At 42.4% G+C, this 27,684-nt stretch overlaps 1 protein-coding gene across 1 annotated transcript; it reads right to left on the reverse strand.

The window, feature by feature from the left end:
* Positions 1-2,097: 2,097 nt before the first annotated feature.
* Positions 2,098-27,633, reverse strand: LOC101076693 (kinesin-like protein KIF1A). The gene is made up of 50 exons (XM_029827994.1): positions 27,385-27,633; positions 25,673-25,790; positions 25,150-25,223; positions 24,874-25,056; positions 24,728-24,793; positions 24,431-24,609; positions 23,644-23,755; positions 23,504-23,581; positions 23,366-23,431; positions 23,272-23,289; positions 23,101-23,179; positions 22,953-23,031; positions 22,723-22,877; positions 19,871-19,974; positions 19,664-19,743; positions 19,107-19,182; positions 18,967-19,035; positions 18,659-18,738; positions 18,465-18,571; positions 18,283-18,366; positions 17,978-18,158; positions 17,838-17,910; positions 14,993-15,074; positions 14,772-14,920; positions 14,515-14,693; positions 14,266-14,403; positions 13,446-13,564; positions 12,545-12,624; positions 12,397-12,469; positions 12,032-12,176; positions 11,862-11,949; positions 11,666-11,784; positions 11,531-11,589; positions 11,224-11,439; positions 10,575-10,683; positions 10,375-10,441; positions 9,334-9,418; positions 9,141-9,246; positions 7,657-7,683; positions 6,696-6,810; positions 6,478-6,611; positions 6,328-6,389; positions 6,121-6,266; positions 4,134-4,319; positions 3,975-4,046; positions 3,794-3,855; positions 3,508-3,609; positions 3,238-3,430; positions 2,842-2,947; positions 2,098-2,768 (listed from the first exon to the last, which is right to left on the reverse strand). The coding sequence occupies exons 2-49, from the start codon at positions 25,776-25,778 to the stop codon at positions 2,843-2,845; spliced, it is 5,067 nt and encodes a 1,688-aa protein (XP_029683854.1). The 5' UTR covers positions 25,779-25,790; positions 27,385-27,633; the 3' UTR covers positions 2,098-2,768; position 2,842.
* Between the last annotated feature and the right edge of the window lie 51 nt (positions 27,634-27,684).

Below are 27,684 nucleotides of genomic sequence, written 5' to 3' on the forward strand. Positions count from 1 at the left end.
CACGTCAGTTGTTGTGATTGCAACCGGAAATGCGTCACTGGGTTGCCAGATATGCTCCACAGAAACCTGCAAACTGAAGGGAATACTCTCTATAAAGTGTAGGATTCCGGGGTATTTGTCAATGATGAACCATATACACTTTAGACATAAGTCTAAAAATATGACCTCTCCAAGTGTCCGAACTATTCATTGACTCGTTAAGATTTATTGGATTTTGAAACCTCGCTGAGAAGGCTTTATGGCAACTCTGGGTAATGCTGCCACAGAAAAGTGAGAGTTTTATTACCGGTATCCCACAATTTGTTTGTTTCATGGGATAAAAGCAATCTCAGAATTTACATTTATTCAATACTTTGCATATAAATGGAACTTGATATTACACTATTCAGCACTATTTATTTATTTAATTTTACTCAGGCCCAGTTTAACCCTAAACTAGAACTGCGTTTAAAGGGCCTGTTTATGCTGAAATGAAAACATTGTAGGATGCATCTCAGGCCAGTAGCCGGCGCCATAATATAGAGGTTTGTTTACAAAAAACACTTTTTTTGAAAGACATCAGTTTTTGACCCAACCAGTGGAAGAATTCATCACAATAATCTTCTTTGAACTATGATAGAAAAGTAAGGATTGTAAATTTGGCACCTATGAAAATGAAAAAGGTTGTGTTTAGCATTAATGACATATTTTACAGGGGGCCAAATGACACATCGGAGAAAGCCATAGTTTGCTGTGGAGTCTGCAATGGCTGAAGTTCAAGCGATGGGTGCTAGAGAAGAGGCGTCTGATGCAATGGCAGGAGACATTTCAGGACTACAACTTCCAGAATCATCTCCAGGCTGGCCATTTCCATGGGAATGCAGATGTCCTGAGGCTCTTGTGAACTGGAACACTCTGGGTACTGTCAGTGCATCGAGGACTGGGACACTGCGAGCCCAATGGTATCAGCCCTCTGGACCATCCCCCTGGATTGCCCCAGGTCTCATCACCAACAGCAGCTGGTAACAACAGCTTGGAAACCATCAATTCCCAGAAACTCTGAGTTGACCAGAACCAAGCCGCCGTCCAAAATTTGAGTCCAGCCAAGAACAGGTTGGAAGAAGGTATCGGCACTGTACTATAAGATCAAGGCCCTCTACGCCCAGCAGACCAACCTCACCATCTGGGATGGCCTCCTCCATCCCAGGCTCCAGGGTCCTTCTTCTGGTCCATGTCTAGTAGGGATAGTGTTTTTGGAGTGGCACACACCAAGTCCCATTATGGGTCTACTGGCCAGGGTGTCACCATGATTTAGAGCTCCACGTTCGTCAGTGTGACTTCTGCACTGCTCAAAATCAGTCAATCAATTAATCAATTAATCAATCAATCAATCAATCAACCAATCAATCAATCAATCAATCAATCAATCAATATTTATTTATATAGCATCTTATACAATCAAAATTGTTTCAAGGCGCTTTCCAGAATCCCAGGGCCTGACCCCAAAAGGACAAACATGGTGCCCTCATGCTCACCTACAGCAGTACCAGATTTGGGCTCCAATGGAGCGTGTGGGTATAGACATCTTTGGTTCCTTTCCCACCTCTGACCAAGGGAATTACTAGGTCTTGGCAGCCATGGACTATTTCACCAAGTGGCTTACAGGGTTTCCTGATCAGAGTGCACCTACCTCAGCTCAGCACCTAGTTAGTGAGACGTTCTGCCACTCAGGTGTGCCCGAGGAACTGCACAGTGACCAGGGCCACAACTTTGAGGCTCAGGTGTTCGGTGAGGTCTGCTGGAGGCTCGGCATCAAGATTAGCATCCTCCTGTAGTCAAGTGACGTATTAAATGTACTAAATTCAGTCTCTGGTTGAGTTATTCGTTTGTAGAACCCAGATTGTCACAGTACTTTAGCTAGATTTTTTTGTACTACTGTATATGAAACATTTTCATCAAGCATTGTTACAATGTGCTCCGCACTGGTTTATGTACCGTACTCTCCTCTCCTGATGAAGCTTTAGTCTCTAAAAAATGTCTGCAGCTGGTAAGGATGAGCACTCAAGACCTACCTGACAGAAAATAGATTTTAATTGACAAATGCTCTGTTCAGATCTGATTTAAATGGAATTAGTCCTCATCAAAGATTGAAGAATAAAATCTGTTTTGTAGAGCTGTTTCTCATTATTTACTTTGATCACAGTAAGCAGTTAGATGGCCAGCCTTTTTCTGTAATGCTTGAGTCTATTCTCAAAAAAGTACACAATATGCAATATAATTGTTCTAGTTTAATCTAGTTTATTTAACACTGACATCCTGGTTTCCTTCAAAATCCACATTGGTGGGCCCTTAATGTGTTGAGTGTATATTTACTGCTGTTGTATATCTTGATGAAAATTGAATAGCAGTCATGAAACTGAAAATAAAATTAGCTATGAATGATGATCTTTAGTACTGTATCTTTCAAAGTGCCAAGAATTTGAAAACATACACAACTATCAACTGGCTTGCCATTGCTTTATTTTAATTTTACAATGTTCACTGGTATTTTATTGCGCTATTTACCTCTATATGTTGTTAAAAAAAACAAGTCAGTGATATATGACTGGTCTGGTCTCCTCCAGGAAAGGCACAGCAACTTCACAGATGTCACCTCAGTGTTTTTATGAAGCAACCACATGGACATAGCTTAACACACAAGGGATGATATTCAACAAATGCTGGAGATTCTGCCAGGGCTTCAAGGGCTCATCCTCATCCATCCAATTTATTTTAATGATAACTTTGACCTGAAAGACACAAAGATGAATGTATGACTGTTGTTTTAAACTTTTTGACTTTGACTGCCAAAGCATTGCTTACCTCAGAGAGGATTAAAAGCACATAGCCAATCACGCATCTCTCTGTCATTCGCTGCTTGCAACAAAATTCCACGGTGTTCCGTACACACAGCAAATGTGTGAGGGGTCTATTTTTTTTTTCAAAAAGAAAGAAAACAAGGCTTACTGTTCTGCTCACTGTTCCTCCTAAACACAACTAAGCAGACAGGTTTCTAGACACGTGAAAGGTGTTTTGACTTCATTATTGACATTTTCCTACCAATGCACCCAAGATTTTCTTTTGCCCGCTATTACAAGACAAAAACGCAACAGCAGCTCCTCTTGGCACGCAATAACATCTGCCAGAACACTTGTTTTGTCCTAGAACTTTTGAAACAGCAGACAATGATATATAATGGACATTTTTTAGGTCACTGACCTTCAGCATTGCTTGCTGGTCCTCACTATACTCCACCTGAGCAGAGGAGAGGTTGATGAGAGCCCGCTCCACACTGTCCTGCTCTGTGTTGTAGAAGTAGGCATGTGGTCGACGTACTACAATGTAGCGTTTTACCCATCTATTGGTATGGGGCTCCAAAACATGTATGTAACCTTTCTTGGAAATCATGGGGCTGCGGAGTTTAAAAAAGAAAAGAAACTGTGTAAACAAGTGTGGTGTGTTTTCTCCAGAGTGTTAATGTTTACTCACCTGACTCTGATCTCCTGGATGTCTGGGACAAATCTAGTCGTGCAAGGGCTGATTTCAGTCATGGACTTAGCCTCAGCCTCTTGTAGCGTGTCTAAACTGGGCCTGTTGCCAACACACATACCAGGTTTTGCTGCCTAAATCTTCTAGATTATTTGTGACTTTTTACAATCAGATTCATTCTAAAAACTTCTTTAAGGCTGAAAGATCATTGAACTCCTAATATTCCTCAGCTACCAGGGGGATGACAATATATACAACACATACATGAATAATTACAAGGGCTGACCTGGTTTCATAGCTGTGAAGACCATCGACCACAGAAGGGCACATTGAAGAGGATGCAATGCTCTTAAAAGTAGGAATTAAAGAGGAATATTTTAGGGTTGTGAGCTATTACACACAAAATTACACATTGAAATCCCATTTTTTGTATGTTATTTATATAAATATCAGTATTTTCGATCTACCTGGCTTTCACTAGGCCCAACACAGGGGTAGTTGAATTCAGGGTTGAAAGCAAGTGTGAGCACCTGCAAACACTGAGTTCAAAAACTGAATTATTTCTTCAAACTTTGATTTAAATAATGCTGTTAAGAGTAAATTCAGTATGATGAACAAGTGCTAACCTTAGCAACGCATGTCTTCTGCCTCTCAGTTGTTATTTCAGAACTGCAATTATCCTCTTTATTGATCTTAAGTTGTTGAGACTCACTCAGCTCCTCTGTGACACAAGACAGCAGGGGATCTTGACCTGCACCCAATGTAGACTCAAGTTTCTGCCTTAATAACAGGCAATGCTTAGTTTTCTCCACCTGAGACCAAAGAGGAGACACCCTTCTGAAATCTAAACATTTTGCTTGTTTAAACAACCTGCAAGAAAATCATTAAAATGTGAAATAGGTATGTTGTATTTTGTTTTAGCGCATTGTAACATTACACTAAACACTTCCGGGTTTCTCAGAACTCGAGTGTTTTGCAGAGGAGTTTGTCTGTGGAGTTTTTCAGAGATGCTGTTGGACGTCATGGAGCTGCTGCTGGGCCCCTGCAATTAGCTCATCAAGCAAACAGGTCAGCTGAGGAGGCTGTGAATATGGGGCTGCACTACAATCTCCAGAGCCTCCATTCTGCAGGGACATATGGCCACGTTCTGCTTGCGGACTTCAGCTCAGCCTTCAACATCACAGAGACTTCCTCGGTGACAGGAGGCAACGGGTGATGCTGGGGAGCACCACATCCAGCACTGCACACTCAGCATCACCACCCGCTCAAGACTGTGACAGTGGAATTAAAGAGAAGACCACCCCCAACTCCCACATCTCACTATTTTCAAAAGCACCATATCTACTGTGGTCAGGACCTGAAGTAGTCCTATCAGAGACACAATCTGGAAAAAGAAGCAGCAGAGGATGTGGTTCTTCAGGCTGTTTAGGAAGTTCAACCTGCCTCAGGAACTGCTAAATCACTTCTATTCTTCAATAATTTGGTGGTGGTTTGCAGTTTTACTTTGTTGTTGTTGGGCCACACCCGTTTTGCATCATCTGTAAACTTTAAAATGCCGAGTTAATTCAAATACATCAGTATCTCGGAGTCTCCACGTAGTTCCAATTATACTTGGCCATACTAGGACACTGTTGGTTGCTCTTTGTAAAGCTTCTGCTTCCAGGTTTGCGAAATATAAGGAAAATGTAGCACATACAAAGATTGCACCGACCATTAAGTTGATTCACATCTGAGCTTTCAGGGGACGATTGTTCAGCTACATTTGGATTACTCTAGTTGAGCTACAGCATTGATGCAATCGAAGTACTGCAAATTTACCACCAAAAGGTACAACAGCAGACTGCAACGGACAACTGGTTCTGAAGAGAAAAATTAATATTTTTAAATACTGACAATCATTATAGTTATAAAAGGACACATTCCTACTGGTCTTTACTTCTTTATTGTTTTTGTAAAGTTTGTTAGAGTGATGATGGACTAGATTCAAATTCCTTATATGTCACCAAACATGGCCAATAAAGCAACGTGGTGCAAAGACTTTCATCACTTCCTTGGTGTATTTCTGCCTCAGGGGTGGTGTCATGTGCTTTGAAGACAAATTTACATTTCACACAGATGATGCCGAAAACCCTTTTTCTCTCATCTTCGACCATACAAAGTGCTTTACGTACATTATAAGTGTGTAGTCAAATTCACATGATGGTAAAAACAAATAGTAGAGTAACCAGCCTGGATTTAGGAATAATTATGGATTTAGCATTAATTTATATTTATACACTGAAGATGCAACTTTCAGAGCAATTTTGGCTTCTAACGATTTGTTTAGGGACATATGCAAATGGTTCACATCATTGAAACGACCACTCTACCACCTGAGTCTATTTTATTCCATCAAATGATATCAACACATAAAAAAAAAAAATTAGAATTTGTAAGTAGGGCCATTACAATCGCTTTAAAATGAAACTTTTAGACCTGTAGGCCTGAATATTCTGACTTACCAAGGAATCTTAAAATTGATGGATTATAATATTATTTTATTAGTGGCAACATTTAAATACTGCTAATTACAGTATCTTACACTATAAAAGTAGAGTACTTGTTGGTATTTACATCTTGAAGATAGCTGAGTTTCTCCAGCTCCCACCAGTGGCTCCAAATGAGGTTGTTAGTATGAGGCCTCCAGTCAGCCAGGATTTCCTCCCCATGGACAGAGATCACTGAGCTGTCCAGCACTTGCCGGCATCTCCTTTGCATATCTGCAATGGAAAAGTGTAGGAACAGGGAAGACTGACAGAAGGATGTAAAAGTAAATCTTACCTGGACTTCCAGCATCTGGCATCTTATACAAATTGATTTCATAAACTCCTGTAACGCAGTTTCTGAAACCGAACAAGCAAAAAGAGTCAAGCATAGTGCAGAGAGGATGCCAGTGTCACAAGATATTCCCATTTTTAAGGTGAAACTCACCCTTCTGTTGTTCTCAGACTTCCAGTGCCAAAAAGGTTGCGAATTGAGAGAAAACCTGATAACATGGTTTCTCGGGGGTAAAAGACCATGCATATATCCTTAGTAATGACTGCATGTTGGGTACAATTCTTCAGCTGCAGTTGATTAAATAGAGAAACGAAATGCACATGTCACCATACACACCACTATCTTTACTCCCATACTGCATACTACTGCACCTGCAAATAGGCAGATAGTGTCATGTAGATCTTCTCCCCACATGGAGTGACACGATTTAACAGCAACGAATTGTGAATGGAGCTATCCCAAGTGGCTTCAAAGCGGTAAAAGGACCTGAGGCAGTACAAGAATGGCATTGCATTCAAATTTTACCTCCTTTCACTTGAATTAGAAGTTAATCGAAGCAAGTTCCTAAAGAGTCAATCTAAGCCAAATCCATTATACACCCTAACATAGAAAATGAGGCCAGAGGCCACAATTAGTGGCTCTGGAAAAGCTCGGCTCACATGGCGGAAGACTAAATTTTTTGCTCTGGCTGAACGTGTTAGTGTTTATTCATACTCATCTGTCCCAGTCTGCTCCACAACAGTTGAGACAATCCAGTACAACTGTTACGCTCTCCCCAGCCATCAGCCCAATTTCACTCCTGTTTTTCCAGTTAAACCTCAGATTTATACACACTCACTGGCAGATTGTGACTCATGCCTTATTTTCTAGTGTTTATTCCCAGATTCCTCGTTTCCAACTCTGCCTGTTCCGTCCCAGACCTGGTAAATATCCTAGGCTTCTGTCTGGCCTGCCCTATTCCCCTTCCTCACGAGTGAATCTCTCGTTCATTGAAGAAGTGTGGATTAAAATTCTGATAATGATTTATCAGTTCAACAGCTTCTGGTACTTTTCTACTATATTGTTCTGTCCTTTCAGCTCCTTATCTGTCTTGCACAGGTACTGTGACAAACACACAGCTCAGACACAAAGAAACTTGTCTATGAATGGGAGAGAGGGAAAATTGATTGGAGTTAGGATCAGATGAATTACTAACAGTAATTCACATTCACATGATTCCCATTAACAGTAGCGGCAGTGAGATTAAAAGAGTTACAAAACATGCTGGTGGAATCAATCACATAGAGCAAAGTTGCGAAACCACAAGAGGAAAATATAGGCAAAACAATATACCTTGGCATGTCAGCATCCAGAAACTGGCTGCAAAAGCAAAACAATGACTTGTTACGTGATTGTTCTCACACACACACACACACACACACACACACACACACACACACACACACACACACACACACACACACACACACACACATGTGCAGTACCTCATAATTTTCACAACAGTACATTTTTGGCCCGTGTAATAATTGTTTGCGGTAAGAGTTGCATATTTGCTTTCTCATGAATATGAATTGGATAATTAATTAATTCTAATTAAATATTTATGCCTCTAAAATATTGATTAAAACACAGAAAAAATCCACACAAGAATAGTCAGTTTTTTTAATAGTTTTTTGCAAATAGTTAAATGTAAATATTAAATGTTATTTCGACTTCTAAATGCTAAATCTAAATGGACATGCTAAATCTAGATTGATATAACTAATTATAAATATTAAATCTAAATTCAAATGTTATATCTGAATCTAATGTTCCACCTTCAAATAAATCACAGGTCTCAGACTGGGTTGTCATCGAAGTCTGAAAAAACAGACTTGGCACTAAAAGATGCCTCCCTTTTAAAGGGAAAATCTTTATTGGGTGATTATTTTTTGTAATAAAAACGGGTTCTGACTGTCTCTCCTCTACCCATCTTTCACTGTTGCTATGAGAATGTGCATCTCTTGACCAACAGAGTGTGCTGTCAGTGTTGCTAAGATATGCCTGCAATGCTACTTTCATGTGTGATAGCAAAAAAAAAGTTTGCTAAAGTGACGAAAAGAAAAGTAAAATAAACATGAATATTGTAAAAAATTGTACAAAATGTTAATTTTCCCCCTACCTGGGATTTTATTTCAGTATTTCCTGTTACCAACAGAGGAAATGTGTATATGAGGTAATTATGGCTAGTTTCACCAGAGAGATTTAGATTTAACATTTAGATTTAACATTAAGATTCAACAAGTAATATTTACATTTGACATTTTTTTCAGGTCCTGCTTGTTCAGTTCACAATGCAATTAAGAAAATCATCTGCTTTCAGTCTTAACAATCACTGGGAAAGGTGATCATATTGATGCTGTGTAAACTGGGCCAAGGGAATCTTGATGTTACAACAAAAATAATCTGGACAGGTTCAGAAGAAGATTTTGATCATTTGAAGGTCAGATCTTTTAGCTTCAGAATCAATAAGACTTAAAGGGCAGGTCATAACTAATTTTCCAAAACAATGAGTTCAAGTGGCTCTAATCTGGAACAAGCCCTTTAAACAGATGGATTGATCATTAAATGAGCAATGGGATGACAGAGACGATACCACTCCGCTGTTCAGGTGTTTTAATAACCGTTAATTAATGTTTTAATTTGTGGCAAATAGCAAAAAAATCATAATCTCTTCTCACTTGTTACTATTAACTGATAAAATGCACTTTTACAACTTTTTCTTGAAAGGAATATACCAATCAAGGTCATGCTGTTGTGCTTGAATAGTAAGTTACCAATCATCCTGCATAGGCCTGATGTAGCCAGCAACCAGGATGTTCAAGGAGATAATGTTGGGGTCAGTGGTGGTCTCCTCAGTTTCAGGGGTGGTACGCAGGCATCCTAAGGAGAGACCATTTGCACATTGAGTTAGGTCAGGATGAGAATTATTGATTTTATCAAAGTAAAATTAGCACACTCAAATCTTACCCACAACAAGTTCACTGACATCTTTCCACTCTACATCCCCTCCTGACTCGTGTATAATGGTAACAATTATTCTCCTCTGCAGGCCCTGCAGTTGGGAGTAAAATAAAAGATGTAGGCCTCGAGTTAGGGGGCACCACAGGCCCTCAACATCATGTATCACTTGATGACTGATGATTTTCTACTGCATTTTTCTCGCTGGCATAATGTTCACAACTGCCAACATTTTGTGAAAAACTTGCATGTTCATTAATCCACAATTGGCAACAAAAAAATCGGACTCAGAGGAAACTGTTGTTTCCATTGAAGTCTACAGCAGCAGAAGAGATCAGGGCATAAATCAATACAGAGTACTTTTAACAGTGCTGGTTTAAAATATTCAAAATGAAAAAAACAAATCGAAAAATACAATATAAAAATGTGAATTAGACCTGCTAAACAATTGGAATAATAACTTAGACATGATTACATTCTTCTCTTATTTAATTATATTTGTTATAGAGACATCAAATACAGAGATGTAAAATATAGAAATACTTTTTCCACGCAGGGTCTCATTCATCCATGTCTTATTAATCCATAACTGTTTGCCGACAAGTCAACTGAACTTTTGAAAGCAACTGGAAGATGTTTGGCCTCTCACCAAAAGGCTTCTTTATTTCTGCTCTCCTTGAACTAGAGTAGCTGTTCTAATGTTGCAAATTTGGTTCTAACTAGATTCAATGTGAAGCATTTCCAGCAATACCAGGAAGAAAATAAATCACAAATTCAGTCAGGTAAAATGGTAAAAGGACTATTTATGTACTATCGTGCTTTTCTAGCATCACTGACCACTGGAATGTGGAGTTAAGTCAACAACAACTGTATCTCTGAGCAGCCCTTTGTGCTGAGCAAGCATATGTTGTCAAGGTTATAGTGTCTGGTAGATGGTTCTATGGATCAGCAGCAACATAATTATGCTTGTGCCCTTCTGAGTGACTGGGCTCTAGCCATCGAGTTAAGAATATCTCACTAAAACATGATTTTATAGTCCTGTTTGCATACCTGGTGCAAGAAGAAAGTGCCCTGACCTGGTAATCCTCCTCTGTGATCCACCACTGCAGGGACGTAGCTAAGACAATAAGTGGAAACACAACTGTTTTATTAGCATGTTAATACTACTGCATTGTAGAATAACAGAAGAAAACTTGAGCTCAGGATGATTGTTCTTTGTATCCTAATGTTAGGCTCACTAAGACACTTACTCCCCGTTGGCCTCCGGTTCATAAATCTCAAAGAAAACCATGAGATCTGATTGAATCTGGCGGGGGCCAGCTCGCTGGCAGCTTATTGATGTCAGCCTGGTAGAAGGTACTAGGATGGAGATGTGCATGTGAGACAGGTTCCAGCAAAGGTCAGACCTCTGAATGAGATGGGTAGAACATGAATTCACAAGGCCAACTTTTCATGATTTGAGCCTTTCTGCAAAATAACACTATGTGCTAAATACTCGCTAAAACAACGAGGCAAACAAACCCTTCGGACCCTTTGGTCCACCATCTAATGCTATGGTATGGTTCCAATATCAAACTCTCTGTTTCTTCCCCATTATTAATGGCACTATTTTGGCTCTGTAACAATGACTGAAGCAATCCTTCTCTAATAAATCACTGTTCCCACCAAGTGTCATACCGGTCCCTTTACTGCTATTTCAACATTATACTGCATCCAATTATTCAAACTAATTGTTGAATACATTAATTCCTGAATAAATTAGTGTCTCGGCGTTTTGTGCGTTTCTCTGAAAGCAACATTTAGCTTAATAGGTTTGGACACCCCTGAGAAACAGTTGGGGGAAGAACATTAGCTATAGAGACTTTTTCAGCAAATAATTCAGCAAAAACAAAGACCAACCCGGCTGCTGAGCTTTAATGACTGAGCAGATAGAGGTGGGTCGACCTGCAAGCCGATCGTGTCCATTTCCTTCCATTGTGAAGGAAGCAGCCACGCCAGCAGCAGACAGAGCGTGCCCTGATAGTGAGTCCAGCAGCGCGCCTTTGAACACATCTGGGACAAGGTATCGAATCAACTCCAGGGACATCTCCCGGTCCAGCGAGGCCTCCGGGCCAACTGCTCATACCCAATAACAGTAAATTCAGAGGACAAGAGATCATTGAGTGACAACAGAACACAAGTTCTAGATTAGGATTATATGCTCAACCTGGGTTGGACAGTGGCAGTGCTCGTTGAAACTGTCTTCTGCTGGGATGAAGTATTTGCCTGTATGTGAATGTAACAATATGGCAATTTTTGGAACATCTTTTTGTCCATATGCAAAAAGATCAAAGTCATATACCTGATCATATCTGTAGAAAGAGGGGCAAAAGGCTGTTTCCGGTCATGTCCAAACACTTCAAACACAAGAGGCTGAGTCCTGATGTAGTCGACAAAGGATTTCGTAACTTCAACGGTAATCTATAAAAACAGAAAATCTTACAGAATTGCACACATTAAAGTGGGACACATCTGATGCACATTATCTGACTTCTTACATTCTGCACATGGTGGAGACGAATGTGATCATGACTGGTGTTTTTAAAAGGTTCAGTAGCGAAGGTCTCATCGCGGCGGTGGATGAAACTGAAATAAACCGGTGTGGTGAAACGTTTCCAGGACATAAAAAACGTGGACATCCACGTGCAAAAGAAAAAGGTGATTGAACCTGAACTGGCAGAAGATGTCAGCATATTCTGGAGAGATGCTGGATGTTTGCAGGACAGTCACCCGAAAGGGAAATTGGTTCCCGATTCTTAGGTGCTCCTTTGGAGTCTCATGTAGGCTGTCCAGATGAGCCTCAAGCGTACCTGCTGCCATCAGTACAAAATAGAAATGCTCTTTCTTTTTTGATTAGGAACATCCTCTTTTTGTGTTGATTTGTAGTGTATTGTCTATATACAGTGTTATAAAGGTTTTATCATATCAGCACAGACCCCCTCCTTCAGGAGAACACAATGGCAGAATGTTAAAGTGTGTCATGACTGTAAACAGCTACACTATAGTCATTGATTCATGTAGTCAATTACCTACACATCAGTTGTTGTTGTTGTTGTTGTTGACCTGTTGTGTGGGACAATCCAATTGAACAGGAATCTGACTGGAACTGTAAAAATACACATGGTTTCTTGGTGTAGACGTGTGCAGGAAGTTTGTACAGCATATAGCAAATTTGTTCTACCTTTTCATAATCTTGATCATCAAATGAGAGTTTGGCTGAGCGTTGTAGTTCTGACACACACTCAGGATTTTCTTTACCTGCTGCAACGAAACAGAAACAATACAGGTCGTAACAATACATTTATGTGTGTGCTGAGACGAGGTTTTGATTTCAGTTAAACAGGAGGTGAGTGAGGAGGTGTGCAGTTTGATTTTCTAAAGAGGAAGAGCTTGGTGTCATCCATGAAGCAACGGAAGTCAATTTTTTGGAAATTTAATAATCATATTTCTGAGAAGGTTTGTGGTGAAGAGCAGGAGCCCCAGGACGGAGCCCTGAGGCCCACCTGTAGTGACTGAGGAGGGGTTGGATTGAAATTATTTAAAACTAGATGAACTGAGTGTGTAGGACTCCTGGCCCCATTATAGCCACATTTATATGCAGATGTTTCTCCAGTCTGATTGTGTTTATTCCATACATAAATTCTAACTTCACTGGTAACATGGATGCAAAATAAAGTGATTCAATCAAAACATGCATCAAGCACTTAATCCGAATTATTCACTGTGACAAGTACGTTTGCTGACTACATTTGGTGAGATGGAGCTTATTCCTTCTGCAAACAAACAGTGTTAAATTGCTCCATGATGACATTTTTTCATAGGTGTCCTGGAATCTTAGAAACTCACAAGCCACCAAGGGACCAATCAGATGAAGGGGTTTCGGGGGTATTTTATTGGAGATTTTCTCTCGTACATGTATTTTGGCTCTTCTGATGGACCAAGATGGTGTCCTGCTAATGTCCCTTTGGTTTCTGGTTTCCTAGTACGTATAGCGGTCTTACAACTTTGAGCATTTGAGCTGGTTATTTGTGTAAACGTGGGTAATGTCTCTGTACTGAGGAGGCTGAGGATCTGTGTCTTACTTGGTGCAGCCTGAACTGCCACCTGGAGGAATCCCTTTACTTCTCCCTTCTCACTGACAATTGTCACTTGGTGGACCAGGGGCACAGGGAACAGCAGGTTACTTAGGTAAACCAAAGCCCTGAAGAGGAAGCAGTGCACAATCAAAAAATGAGACAGCTCTCATTTACTCTCTCTGGCTTTGACTAAAGGACAGAACAGACAGCTGCAAAGCATCCACACAGACTTCAGATATGCTCTTCCGATGGACATGGCTGCCCTTTGCTCTTGATTTGTAGAGGCTCCTTCCTCCCCATTTGTAGTGATCAAATTCTGCATTTTTCCTGCCTTCCAGGATTTACAGAGCATTGATCAGTGAGGTACAAGATCATATATTTTGACTTCAAGCGTAAAGGGTGAAATCTTTTAAACATAATACTCAGGACAATGTTTTGCGTAGCAGTAATGTAATAGCAGATGCACATGTGAATTGGAGCAGAGGAAGCCAAAAGGCTTTAAAAGTTAATGGTTCTGACTGTACACAGGGAAGGCCAATGACAAGACTCAGTCTTATAATAGAACTAGAAAACCTCCAGAATAACCTGCCTGAAGCCATTAGCTAAACATACGTCATATTTTATGTCCTATATTTTGAATGTTTAGACCCTAAACCATATCTGCACATTTTGAAAATCATATTATTCTGAATATGTTCCACCTTAATATGAGCATTCCACAAAAGGAAAGCTCACAGTAGGTGAAATAGTCTTGGTCTAATAACCAACAAGAAATAGCCAAAATCCTACATTTGTCCTCCTAAGTTGAATAAAACAATGTATTTACCTCCCAATCAGGTGGAACCGGGGAGAGGGCTCATAAAAAGGATCACCTCCCGAGGTCACCTTAACACAGTCTTCACTTGTATTCTTGGGGACATCAGCAGCGTGATCATACATTTCTCTCATAAGGATGAGCCTCTGCCTGCAAGTGTCACAAACCACTGCTCCATAAATTCACATCTTTTAAAAGATGTTCTGATACTTATTTTTTATCAAAATCAACAGTGTGATGAGTCCTGATGCATAATAGTACCTTAGCTTTTCTAGTGTCCAGTAATAGGTGGCCCGGTTTATTTGTTCCTGCACCTCCACAACCACAAGGGTGCGTGGGAAGTGTTGCATAGTTCTGGCCTTCCTGACCCCTGAGGGTACCAGGTCTGAAGGCAGTGGTGAGTACAGCATATCTGTAAACAGCCTAAACTGAAACTGGACCTACAACAGCAAAACAATATATGAGTGTCTGTTAGTCATGTGAAAGAATAGCTGTGAAAATCACATCTATAGAATCACCTTCTTCTGGAGCTCCCCGCTCAGAGCATTGGCCTCCTTAAGGAAGATGGCATTCTCCCAAATGAGATCACGAAGAGATGTAAATTGGTAGCACCTCCACTTCCGAAAGGCGCCCGAGGCCAGCTCCTTTTCCCTCTTTCTCCACTGCACTATGAACCCACAACCAGTATTTGTGAAAAACTTCTCATGATTTTTTGAAAAAATCCCATAACTCTCTCTACCTTCTACTTCTGGTTCTTCACCATCTTCTGGCATATAACTTTCCACTTGCTTTTGAAGAGCTTCCAGCCTGCTTTCATAATTCTGTCAAGTAATATAGAGTATAAACTAATTGGAACATGCGAAGTTGTACATGAGTTGTGTGTTGAATCCACAAACATCTTTCCTTTAAAAATGAGTTGGGACCACAAACTGTAAGAAAAGACGTGTAGTTGAGTTCAAAGTGCGTTCCAGTGAGCATTTTCAAATCACAAAGTCACAGTTGTTATGATTATGTTTTAATTACTTGAGTTTGCAATGGCCTCTTTAAATACCAGCGTAATCTTGAATAGTAACTGTAACATATGCCCCCCCCTTCTCCTCCCCCCTCTCCTCTCCTCTCCTCTCCTCTCCTCTCCTCTCCTCTCCTCTCCTCTCCTCTCCTCTCCTCTCTCTCTACCCAGCCCACCATCAGCAGGAGGGTCCCCCTACATGAGCCTGGTCCTGCTCAAGGTTTCTTCCTTCTTAAAGGGGAGGTTTTCCTTGCCACTGTTGCTTGTTGGGGGTCAGGCCCTGGGATTCTGTAAAGCGCCTAGAAACAATTTTGATTGGAACAGATGCTATATAAATAAAGATTGATTGATTGATTGATTGATATAAAATATATCATAAATAGGAAATGCAAATTGCAAATTTAGTTTTAGTGCATGAAACATGCATTTATCGCATGCAGAAAACACTGTTGGCATTAAGGTTGGAAGAAGTGACTTTTCACCGCTTCTCAAAACCAAACAATGTGATTTACTTGAAATTAGGAGGATTGGAACTTGGGTGGCTCTTACCTTCCATAACCACATTCTTGTTTTTGGTTTTTGTTTGTTTTTTTGGGAAATGAAGAAAGACCAGGCTCCTGAGGCTTTTAACATCTCAAGGGTTTTAACATATCAAGAAACGACTGATGAGTGTCACGGCAATGACAGCCATGTGTGTTGCTGTTGGGGAGAAAGTGATCAGTTTTCTTCCCGTGCTGTCAGCATCAGCTGCCATCTTCCTATGAGTGGAGTAAGCCTGTCCAAATGCCTTTTTTAGCTGTTCGAGTTTGTGTCGAACCGCCTCGTAGTCCGTTTCCAACTCATCAAATCTCTCCCTCAGCTGCTGCTTCTCCTCCAGAACCACCAGTCTATATTCAGCTGCCTGGATCTTTTCATGGGTCGTTTCACGAAGCTCTCGGGTGAGACGGTCTACCTCGGCTTGAAGCCACTGCGGCCCGGCCTCTGTCACAAGCACCGCGTCGGCACATTTCTGCTCCTCCATAAACATCTTGGTGTACCGCCGACACTCCAGTATGTCTGCAGTGCAGAGTTTGCTTTAAAAATTGAACTTTCTTCTCCACCTTTCTTGACTTATTGTTCCTGACCCCGTCACACAACCCTCCGTAAACAGTGGCATTTTAACTTCTCACTACTGGGTCTGGTCAGAAAACTTCTCTGGTACACAAATAGGAGGAAGGACACTGACACGGCCTTCCACTGTGCGCTACTCACACAGCAGTGCCAGTTTTCAGGGGCAGAACCCGTCCTTTTTTCCTCTGATCACCAGTACTTCGTTTTCTTCGAGCAAAATAGTAAAACACAGGACTAGCAGAGTTCTTCCATCAACTCTTTCAATGGCTTAGTCCTCTATTCACACACAAACACAATTTCCGATTTTCTTCACTTAATTACGGCTAAGTTATAAGCTACTTAATTAATGGCTAAGTATAACCCACTTAATTATAGCTAAGTTTAACCCACTTAATTATGGCTACGTGTAACCCACTTAATTAATGGCTAAGTTTAACCCACTTAATTGATGGCTAAGTCTAACCAACTTAATTGATGGTTAAGTATAACCCACTTATTTACGGCTAAGTACCGTATAACCCACTTAATTTCGGCTAAGTCTAACCCACTTTTCAGGCAAAAGTCTAACCCACTTATTCACTGCTAAGTGAAGCTCACTTAATTACGGCTAAGTTTAACCACTTAATTACGGCTAAGTTTAACCCAATTAATTAAGGCTAAGTCTAACCCACTTAATTTCAGCTAAGTCTAACCCACTTAATTACGGCTATGTCTAACCCACATGTTTACGGCCAAGTCTAACTTAATTTCGGCTAAGTCTAACCAGGTCTCACCCTCTGAGGCAACAATTTGTTGCGAGGAGACACGTCAGTCGGCCACCATCCAGCACTGGGAACAGTTCTAACCGCCGGCCTGGAACGAATTCACGTCCTCAGGTCTTTCTCTTCCTCACGAGTGGCTGTTGACAGGCTTCGGCGTCGTTGCTGGTGTTGGATGATGTCTTTAGGACCGCACCCTCGGGTTCGTGATCTCAAAAGAGATCCGGCTCGAAGGACCAAGTTTTATGTCGGGAAGAAAACTGATCACTTTCTCCCCGACATAAAACTGTTCATATAACAATGCTGTAACTACTTATTATCACTCCTGATCAGAAACTTGTGACCTACTTTAGCTGATGTTCTATCACCTCAAGATAGCAGGAGACAACCTGAACATTCTGCGACACTCCATCCCCCATTTTCTTATATGTTCCTTTTGTATATATCATGCTTTGTCTAATCATATGACACTTACACTTACGCTTATTGTAATCTTACATGTTCGTGTGCTAGTATAAGAATAAACCTCACCAGGGCCCACACTTGTAGCCCACACTGCAGATGTGTGGTTGCCCTTGCAGCAAGTAAACTGAAGCTTCCGTCTCATTCCTCTGATGGCAACAGCGCGGGAAGAAAACTGATCACTTTCTCCCCAACAGTTGTGTCATTCTTGTATGTTTGTCTGGTATGCTTGTCTCTGTAGTCACCTGTCTTTGCTGCTCCAGCAGCTTGTTGGCTTCCTCCTTCTCTTTTCGATACTGCTCCTCTAACTCCTGCAGTCTGAACACAGAAACAACAGTCAGAGGTTTCCAACAAACACAAGCTCAGACTTCCTTCTTTTGCCTACCTTTGTTCCATTTCCTGCTTCATGTCAATGCCCTGCTTTTCCTGTAGCTCTCTCTGGGCAAAGGTCCAGTCCACAGGCTCAGGAGAGCCATCGGCATGCTGGCCTTTGTCTCTCTCAGCTCTGGCCTGAAGAGGATGGTTGAACCGGAACACGTGGTTTTTGCCCAGTATGATGCGGTTACCTTTATCAGGTTAAAATTAGATCAAAATTTCAATATTATAACTGGGATTAAATCTTAAGTAGCTGATAGCAGCAAATACAGTAAGTAGAGGGAATTGTGAAATGTAGGTTGAACCCATACCGACCTGATGTGAGGACAGTGGGTTCTGTGACTCTCCTGCCATTGACAAAAGTCTCTGCTCCTTTGCAGGGCTCCAGAATTACTAATGCTTAGCAAGAAAGAAGACAGTAAGGCATCTCATTTCTGTTCAATAGTGTAAAACTCTAAAGTTAACTATAAGCTTGTGAAGCAAAGAACATGTCACACTTTCCCCAGCTGTGCCAGCTGAACTGGTGAAGAGGCAGTGTTCATCCTGAATAAAATGGCCACTGAGGACTATGTCCTGATGGCTGCTGGCATCTGCGCGACCTACCCTAGGAGATAAGAATGTGCACTAGTTTAAAATGCTGAATCGTCAACACCACCTCATCTATGAGATAATATTAAAGCCAATAGCTAACCTGGTGACCCCATCTTTAATATAGTACAGTAGGCACTCAGACATGAAAGGGTCCTCGTTGAGGTTCACCAGATGAGGCGTCTAAACAAGATTAATCAGGTCAAAAAATCTCACAACCGCAAATACCGTTGAAAAGTAAAATTGTGCAGAGCCAGCGCTTAAAAACAAGCCTGAAGGAGGATTATCTACAAAAGATTTCCCCAATATTTACAATATTTTTTTCCTTGAGTGACAATCAAACACGTCATAAAAAATAATCGAAGTTGTTAAAGTAAAAGCACTCAGCTTTAAAATGCTACAGTGACGCACCTCGTTGGGGGAGAAAAGACCAACTGTGTCGATAAACACAGGTTGGGGCTTTCGAGGGTTGTTGGGGGTCTTTAAGGTAAATATAGGAGAAAAGAGTTATTGACTGTAGTGGATTAATCAACTCTCTTTAAAGTCCTCACCATCGTTGGAGGAAATACGCCAACGCTCCCTCCGTCTTCTCGCACTGCAACACCCAGTTCTGCCAGCAAGGCCTCTCTGTGGGGTAATGACACAGTCTACACGTTTTTGGATAAACACACATTCTTAAATGCAGATACAGACTCCTCGTTTCTAAAATCCATTTCATAAAATAAAGCAAGAGAAAATGAAACATGAAGAATCTACAGTGATCTGACAGAGACCGTCAGGAGAGATCAGCTAATATTAATAATATTAATATTTATTTAAGTATATACAGATTCTTACAAAGCTGTTACTAACTACTGCAATAGCGCCTCCTTGTGGTAGATACACACTGCTGGAAAAATAATTTACTTTAAAAAAATATTATTCATTTAAATATTCCTTTTTTTCCAAATACAAATCCCCAGTGGGGCGCCCTAGCACTGGTCTCATGGCCAGCTGCCACCGGCAGCAATAAAGACAGGGTTTGTCATGTGCCCTAACAGAATGTGGGAAGCTTCCCGGTCAACTCCATATTGGATTTCTAGATCATATGCTGTGCTGTGCAGCTCACCTTTCCATCCGAATGGCCTCTGTTCTCCGAAGTTTCTCTTCCCAGGTCTCATTAAGTTCCGCAATAATTTTCTCTGTTTCCTGATGTAAACAGAGAGAGAGAAAAAAAAATATATATATATATTGTCTGCAGGTGTATCACGAATAAAGTAAAGATTGATTGATATGTAGAGGGTTACATGGCTGCAATCAGGCTCTGGGTTCTTACCTTCAGTCTCTCAATGGCCTCCTCACGACCAGGACTGAACCTGATACATTCAATGGATTCTGGATTGGTGGACAAGACTGGCACAGATGTAGTGGGCCTGGTTCCTGTCACAGCATCATTATTATTATTACAATCATTATTATTGCTGTTGTTATTATTATTATTACTATATTAACATAGATCTTATCGGGTGGGAGATGAACGCAGTTGGTGTGCAGGAAGTTGTATGATCTATAATGGGGAATATGGAATATGGAACCAGAGAAATGCAGACTGATAACGGGAGAAATGGGTAAAAAAACTTATCAGACAGGGAGCTTACACAAACCGAAGAGGAAGTGCTTTCCAAAGGTTTCAATTTTTCAGTCACCCTTGAAGAGGTAGCGACTGTCGAACTCATCACAGCCACTGAGACAGCCATCAGAAACAATAAACTCCCGGAAGCAGAAGCAGAACAGATTAGACTTAAGGTAACAGCTGCATTAGCTAGTGCAAAACCTCCAACCTCCAATATCAATAATGAGGAAAAAAGAGCCATTGCATCCTTACCTAAGGACAAGAACACAAGAACATCACCATCTTACCAGCTGACAAAGGTAGGTGTCTTACTCAATACCACTGACTATGACACCAAAATAATCAGTCTCCTGACAGACACCGCTACATATGAGAAACTCAAGCGAGACCCCACCAGCTCATACAAGAAGAAGGTGGTAGACTTACTACAGAAACTGGAAATGGATAAAGCTATCGACAGACCACAATAGTACCGTCTATATCCAGGAGAAACCATCCCTTGCATATATGGATTGCCCAAGATCCACAAACCAGGGACCCCTCTCAGACCCATAGTAAGTAGCATCAATTCTGTAACATACAACATTTCCAAAAACTTGGCCTCCATCTTGTTTCCCATGGTTGGCAACACCCCACACCACATCAAAAACTCCTTTGCTCAAAAGGTCAGTGGACTCACACTACTTCCAGAAGAGACTATGGTATCTTACGATGTCACGTCACTCTTCACGTGCATCCCCACCACCAGCGCCATAGACACCATACACAAGCACCTTCTATTGGACAAGAATCTTCCAGAAAGAACAACCTTAACACCAGCCCAAATCTGCACCATGCTGGACCTGTGTTTGAACACCACCTATTTCCAATACAGAGAAGGCTTCTACAGGCAGAAACATGGCTGTGCCATGGGTTCACCAGTATCCCCCATAGTTGCCAATCTATACATGGAGAAGGTGGAATCCCAGGCCCTGACATCCTTCACAGGAACTGCGCCAAGCCACTGGTTCAGGTATGTGGACGACACCTGGGTCAAAATTTGAACACAAGAATTGGAAGCGTTCTCCGATCACCTCAACAAAACAGACGCGCATGTAAAATTCACCCGGGAAGATGTAAAAGGAAACAGCCTGGCCTTTCTGGACTGCACAGTCAAGATCACTGAGGACAGAAATCTCACCATCGAAGTCTACAGAAAACCTACACATACCGACCAGTACCTCCAGTTTGACTCTCGCCACCCACTGGAACACAAGTTGGGAGTGATCAAAACTCTCCAACACCGGGCCAAAGAAATACCCATCACATCCCAAGGCAGAAAGAAGGAAGAGGACCACATTAAGAGAGCTCTCAAAACATGTGGCTACCCAGACTGGGCCTTCACCAAAACCTCAAGAAAGCGAGACCCCAGCAAGGGAGAGGAGGAGAGAAACAAACGCCGCAGCGTTTCGATCCCCTATCTGTCCGGAGTCTCTGAGAAGTTTAGGAGGATCCTCCAGAAACACGACATACCGGTTCAGTTCAAACCCAGCAACACTCTCAGACAGAGGTTAATACACCCGAAAGACAAGACACCAAGACACAAACAAAGTAATGTTGTTTATGCTGTACAGTGCCAGGAGGAATGCAAGGAACTGTACACTGGGGAAACCAAACAACCTCTCCACAGAAGAATGGCACAACACAGACGCGCCACCTCTTCGGGTCAGGAATCAGCAGTCCACTTACACCTAAAGGAGAGTGGGCACTCCTTTGAGGATAGCCAAGTACAGATACTGGCCAGAGAAGACCGCTGGTTTGTGAGGGGTGTCAAGGAAGCCATCCATGTCAAATTGGAAAAACCATCCTTAAACAGAGGTGGTGGGCTGAGACACTTCCTATCACCCACGTACAATGCAGTCCTCCACTCCGTCCAACAGCAAAACAAACATTCACACAATTCCAGGAGACCCACCCATCACCACCATGTGATCCAGCAGACAAAGGGGAGACACCTCAACCGAAACTAGGTGAACGACCCAACCAACGACCCTGCAAACGACTCTCAGGTGATCACTCACATCATTAACATGCCAATGGTCCACAGGGTCTATATATTTTCAAGCTCTCTCCCCAGTGAGTTCAGAACTGAAGAAGCCCTCTGGATAGAAGGCGAAACGTCTTTAAAGAGAAGAAACCCAGTCCAGTTGACAGAGAAAACTACTTTGGAGACTGATAATATAAGATGATAGAAAAGCATTTAGCCTTAATTGGTGAGAGAAAATTACGACCCCTATAGTTAGTGGAGAGGAGACGCAAGAGCAACAGCATCAAGTCTCCATCTAAAAGATAACAAACTGCGTTTAAGTCAGTCACAGTGCTGTAGCTGCTGATCCAGAAGTTTTCCTGCTCAATGATCAATGTGCACTGTCCTAATTCCAATAAAAATCCCAATATTTAGAGCTAGCTCTACAACCTCCGTCCTGTGCCAGTAGCCGTCCAGTCTTCTTCCAGGTGTGTATCTGTAGCCATGTACTCACAGAAGGGCTGTGTGAATAGGAAGAATGAACCCTTACTGTCCACAACCTGGGCCTGGCCCTGGGTCAGGCCCTGGGCAGCGAGGAGGTCTTTCAGACGGGACACCTCCTCTTTCAGCTCTCGCACCAGTCGGTTGTTGGGATCCTCATTGATCACTGCATTACAGTGGATCTGTTTGGCCCGGTCTGCGTACCTGTGGTAGAGAGATGGAGGGTCGCAGCCCTTCAGTCACTGCAAAAGTCCAACAAATGTCTTGTGCATTTTCCACCTGAGTGTGCTGAGTGTCTCCTCATAGTTGATGTCTGCGGGACTGAGGGCCGCAACCATTGCAGTGCGAGAATTCCCCCCTGTGGACACAAAGTACTTTGAAAGAGAGTTCCTGTTGGTTGCAGCCTACTTCGTTGTAGCATTCCTACCTAAATTCTCTCTCAGGAGCCAGGTCAAAACCGAATCTCTGTAAGGAATGAAGCTTTCGCACTTCTTCTTCTTTTTATTCTAAACAGTACGTTTAAACCATAATGTCACTCGAGTGCTTAAAAATAGGACTGTACAAAAATAAAAGTAGTTAGTATTTTAACATAAATTACCTTGTTTGACAGAGAGTCCTGAAACCAGTTAGACAGAATAGAATAAATGAACAAGGTCTTCATTGAACAACACCACACACGTACCAGCACGTACCAGTTCTGCCAGAGCGGAAATGACTTTTCCCAGAGTCGTCAGAGATTTGTTGATATTTGCACCTTCCTGAGATGCAGAAGGCAGAACATTTACACTTCCGCCGGTTCAGAGTTAACATCTGCAGTGAAGCCGTCTTACCTTCAGCCTGGTTCCTGTGGCTCCAGTAGAATCTGCCCTTTCACTGCCTGCCAGATCCACTAAGCTGATTTTACTGACCTGAAACAGAAGCAGCATTACACTCAGCCTCCCTTAGTTCTGGGTCACCTGGCAAATGGTACCTTTTCACAGGTGTTGACAGTCTTATCTTCCTGGTGTTTCTGAGTGAATATTATGTTAAAGACAGCGTGAGAGCGGCTGCTGGTCTCGTTCATGTTGGTGGCAGCAACAGTCCTGCACAGGATGAGAAAATCACAACTCATCATTGTGTTCCCCCGAAACCCCACAAGAAACAACCCGTACAGCACCACCTCTGGGGTCCCGAGGGAGGGCCCGGGGTCCCGAGGTTAAACTTGTGCTGGCCGCACGTTTGCATTTCACGGATGATCATGTGATAAATGAGTTTGCAGAAGCTACAGAGACGTTCAGAGTCTCATGATAACCAATTCAATTCAGGTGCATTTAAAAGCTTTTCACCATCAAAGATGTCTGGGAAAACAGAAAAATAGTTTTGTTCTGTTCTGTTTTTATCTATTTGTTGCAGCAGTTTAAATGTGCATGTGGTTGCATGTCATGACACACATTCATTAGTAATTCTGTGTTTTTTTTACGCAGGATGCAACTGTATAGTGCACGTGCAGCAGGAGCATGGTGGAGGGTCCGATGATCCCCACACAACTTTTTGACTTCACTGCTCCCTTACTATTCCAACTCCATGTGTTCATGTTGCCTTGTTGCTACAATAGGTTTCATTCTGAGGGTGTGTGAACAAGTGATGCTGTGGATGTTTTAGAACACCAGTTACCAACACAGGAGTGAGATGGTGTTAAAACAAGGCTTTGTACTGGATCCTCCATCCTGCCACCCTCTACACCTTCTGCAGGGGAAGATACAGGGCAGCTCTTTCACCTTGCTTTGTTGCCAGAGTCCATCAGGTCTTGGATATCAGCGTAAGAGGTGACAGCGAGTTTAGAGAGGTCCTCCACATACGGTCCCATTAGCGGATGTTCTCGAACACGCAGGTTGCCTTGGTTGTTAGGGTTCAGTAAATCACGCACGCGTTCACAGTAGATTTCCATGTAGCTTACCTGTTCAGGTAATTGGACATTGGACAGTCATGACACCAACAGTGAGAAGCACCTGTACTAAAAGAGGCTGGCAGGATCTGCATTTGGCTCAGCTGAAAGAGCGCCTCCCCTACCGTACCTCTACAGAGTAAGACGTGCTGCTGTCTGTGCTGCCATTGATCTTTGTGAAAAGATCCTCACAAAGCTGCAAAGGAAACAAAAAGCACACTAATTTGTCTGGAATCCTTTTGTGAGATACTGAATATGATATGATCAAATCCATACCAGGGGAATGATTCCCTGTTGATCCTTAATGTCCTGTCTGCCCATCATGGTGTAGGACTTGCCAGCACCTGTCTGACCATAGGCAAAGATGCAGACATTGTAGCCCTCAAAGGCATGTAGCAACATTTTCTCTCCAATGTCCGTGTACACTAGCATCTGAGAGGCGAAGCTGGTGTCCTCAGGCTGCGGACATGATGGCAACAATCAGCCTTTTACCACATTTCTTAAGACTTCACTTCCATTAGAGTGTGTAGATTTTAGAGGAAGTAAAGCTACCGAGGTGTGGGACCAGTAGGAGTAATCAAAGTTGAAGCTCTTGATGTCTTTGTCCTGCCTGGGGTTGATGATAGCTGACACACAAAAATACAGTTTGAGATCTCAGTCTGCCCAGCATCAACAAAAAACATCTTCCACTCACTGTGTGACAATATGAATAAGCAGTCATGACTTTTAATCTTGGTTCGGAGTTTAGAACATCAGGGAACTGAACACAAACATGCCCCCAAATGAAGGGGCCCATCGTGACACAGGGCCACTAAATGAGGCCAAATAGTAAATATTTTAGGAAGCCGCATCTATTATTCATTTGGGACTTCAACTTTCAGATCAAATATCTTTCCAGTCAGTAGAGGATGCCTCCTCCCTGTAGGCGCCAACCTCGGTCAGGAAGCAAGCATTAAAATCTAGACATCAGGTTCGCTCCATCTGCACAATTTCATGGGCAGGAACTCTCCCCCACCCCCAACCCGGACAGCACAGCTCTTGCATATAGATCTTCTATTACATTGTTGTTACCCACTTGTGGTGTTTCCAGACATCTGAACAATACATTTGCACTCTTTTCCCTTCTCTCGTGCATTGAAGGGCCGGACCCTCACGGCCACCTTCACAGAGGCTCCTGTCATGGCTCAGTCCTCCTGCAATTCAGAAACAAATGGATTACATAGGAATCATTGCACAAATTGCACGACGTATCTCCATGTGGCAGGCGTAAAGTTCATCTCTTGGCTGAGCAGTCAAGGTTTGGCATCTGCAACCAGAAACGTTCGTGCTCATTAGAGAGTTAGAACGAACAAAAGAAATACCGGAGCAGCAGGACATCTGAGCGTCTCTATGCAGACACTGGCAGAGCCTGGAAAAGGTTGACATTTGTACAAGCTACTGAAACATTGCATGAATACATGAGAGACGTTCTGGGCAGAAGATCACATCTACATGTGTGTCTGCTGCACAGCCCCATCAGAAAATATGGATAGAGCAGAACAAAGCAAATAGAATAACAAGGAAAAATGATTAGCCTAAAATATACAATATAAAAGCTTTGCTGAAATAATGAAAAGAAGAGGAGAAGATATGATGTACTGGAAGACCTGCAGCAAAGCATAATGTTTTATGGCCTAATGGAAAATAACACTGTGTTAGCAGCTCAGCTTGGCTCCTCCACTCAGAAACGAGAAGCTGCTGCTCTTTGTAACTCTGGGAACCAGGAGAACCTGATGGGGCTTCAGGTGTGCTGCTCAGCATAGGACCATAGGACCTCCTCTCCTCTCCTCTCCTCCCCTCCCCTCCCCTCCCCTCCCCTCCCCTCCTCTCCTCTCCTCTCCTCTCCTCTCCTCTCCTCTCCTCTCCTCTCCTCTCCTCTCCTCTATTCAGCTCTTGCCTCCCCTCCCCTCCCCCCATTGTTAAATGTAATTGAGACCTTCTGTACTTTTGTCCTTTTCTCTCTTTCCTCTTTTTCCTTTTCTCTCTCTCTGCACCCCCACCCCCCATCTATCTACAAGTATCACCGGCTCCAGTTACACGCTGACCTTTGACCCCGGCTCAGTTTTACTTCTCTGTCTCTGGTATTAAAGCCATAGTGGCTCCATATGTCTGGGGTATTTGCATCCATAATGTCAGTGTATATTCCTCCTCTCTTCCATCCTTCTCCCTGCTCTTTCTCCTCCCCCTGCAGCCCCCTCACTGGTTGATGTGAGGGGGCTGCTGTAGAAATAAAGTTTGTTTGAACTGAATGTTAATATTAAAGTCTAAGAAGCAGATTCTGTCAAAGGTTGATGTTCTGTCAGCTTTAAATTGACGCCTGACTTGTTTTATTTAAGTCAGAATTTGTTTCTTTTGTGCCTCTTAAACTCCTCTGAAAAACTTCCCTGGAAGGCCTCCCCCGAGAAAGCAGTAAGTATTTTGGATAACTAATAAAAATAAATAAGAATGAAATAAATGGCAAATAATAGTTTATACAGCAGAAAACCAGTGTTTTCTTATTAAAACCACCCTGAACGATCTTTGACTATCAGACCATTCTGGCTGTTTAAGCCCATCATTTATCTGCTCCTTTTCACAAAAAACTAATTATTTTGGCAGTAAGATAATAACTAATAAGAAAATAAAGAAGAAATCAGGGGGGGAAATAATAGTGATAGAGGCAAGAAATAGGCTACATACACGTCCCTGAGACGCTTCGGGAACTTTGTGAGCTGTTCCAGGTAGTCAGCCTGGCCGGTGGAGTCCTACCTGCGCGGAGACCTCCTCTCTGGGACCTCTGGTTCCTCCGGGACCCGCGGACCGACTGTGTCCGCTGATGCGCCGCCGGTGCCGCTCCTGCGCGGAGGGCGGTGACGTCCGCGGTCAGACAGGCGAGGCTTCGTTATTGCCCCTCTTCTCTCTCCTTTACCCTCTTCGCCGCAAGACTCAGCTCTAGTGGTAGATTCATCCCGGAGCGACCCGGATCTTGAGGATCAGACCGCTGCAGTTTTGAGGTTTTATTTTGAAACCAACCCATTGAGCTGAACTCTGCTGCTGGGCGAGGACGCG

The sequence above is a fragment of the Takifugu rubripes genome, chromosome 20, assembly GCF_901000725.2.
Source record: "Takifugu rubripes chromosome 20, fTakRub1.2, whole genome shotgun sequence".
Taxonomy (NCBI): domain Eukaryota; kingdom Metazoa; phylum Chordata; class Actinopteri; order Tetraodontiformes; family Tetraodontidae; genus Takifugu; species Takifugu rubripes.

Excerpts from the sequence above, each read along its gene's own strand:
- LOC101076693 (XM_029827994.1), bottom strand. The coding sequence starts at position 25,778 with ATGACAGGAGCCTCTGTGAAGGTGGCCGTGAGGGTCCGGCCCTTCAAT. Across the intron at positions 18,572-18,658 it reads ATTAAAGATGGGGTCACCAG|GGTAGGTCGCGCAGATGCCA; the intron begins GTTAGCTATTGG and ends CTTATCTCCTAG. Across the intron at positions 9,247-9,333 it reads TGTCAGTGAACTTGTTGTGG|GATGCCTGCGTACCACCCCT; the intron begins GTAAGATTTGAG and ends GTCTCTCCTTAG.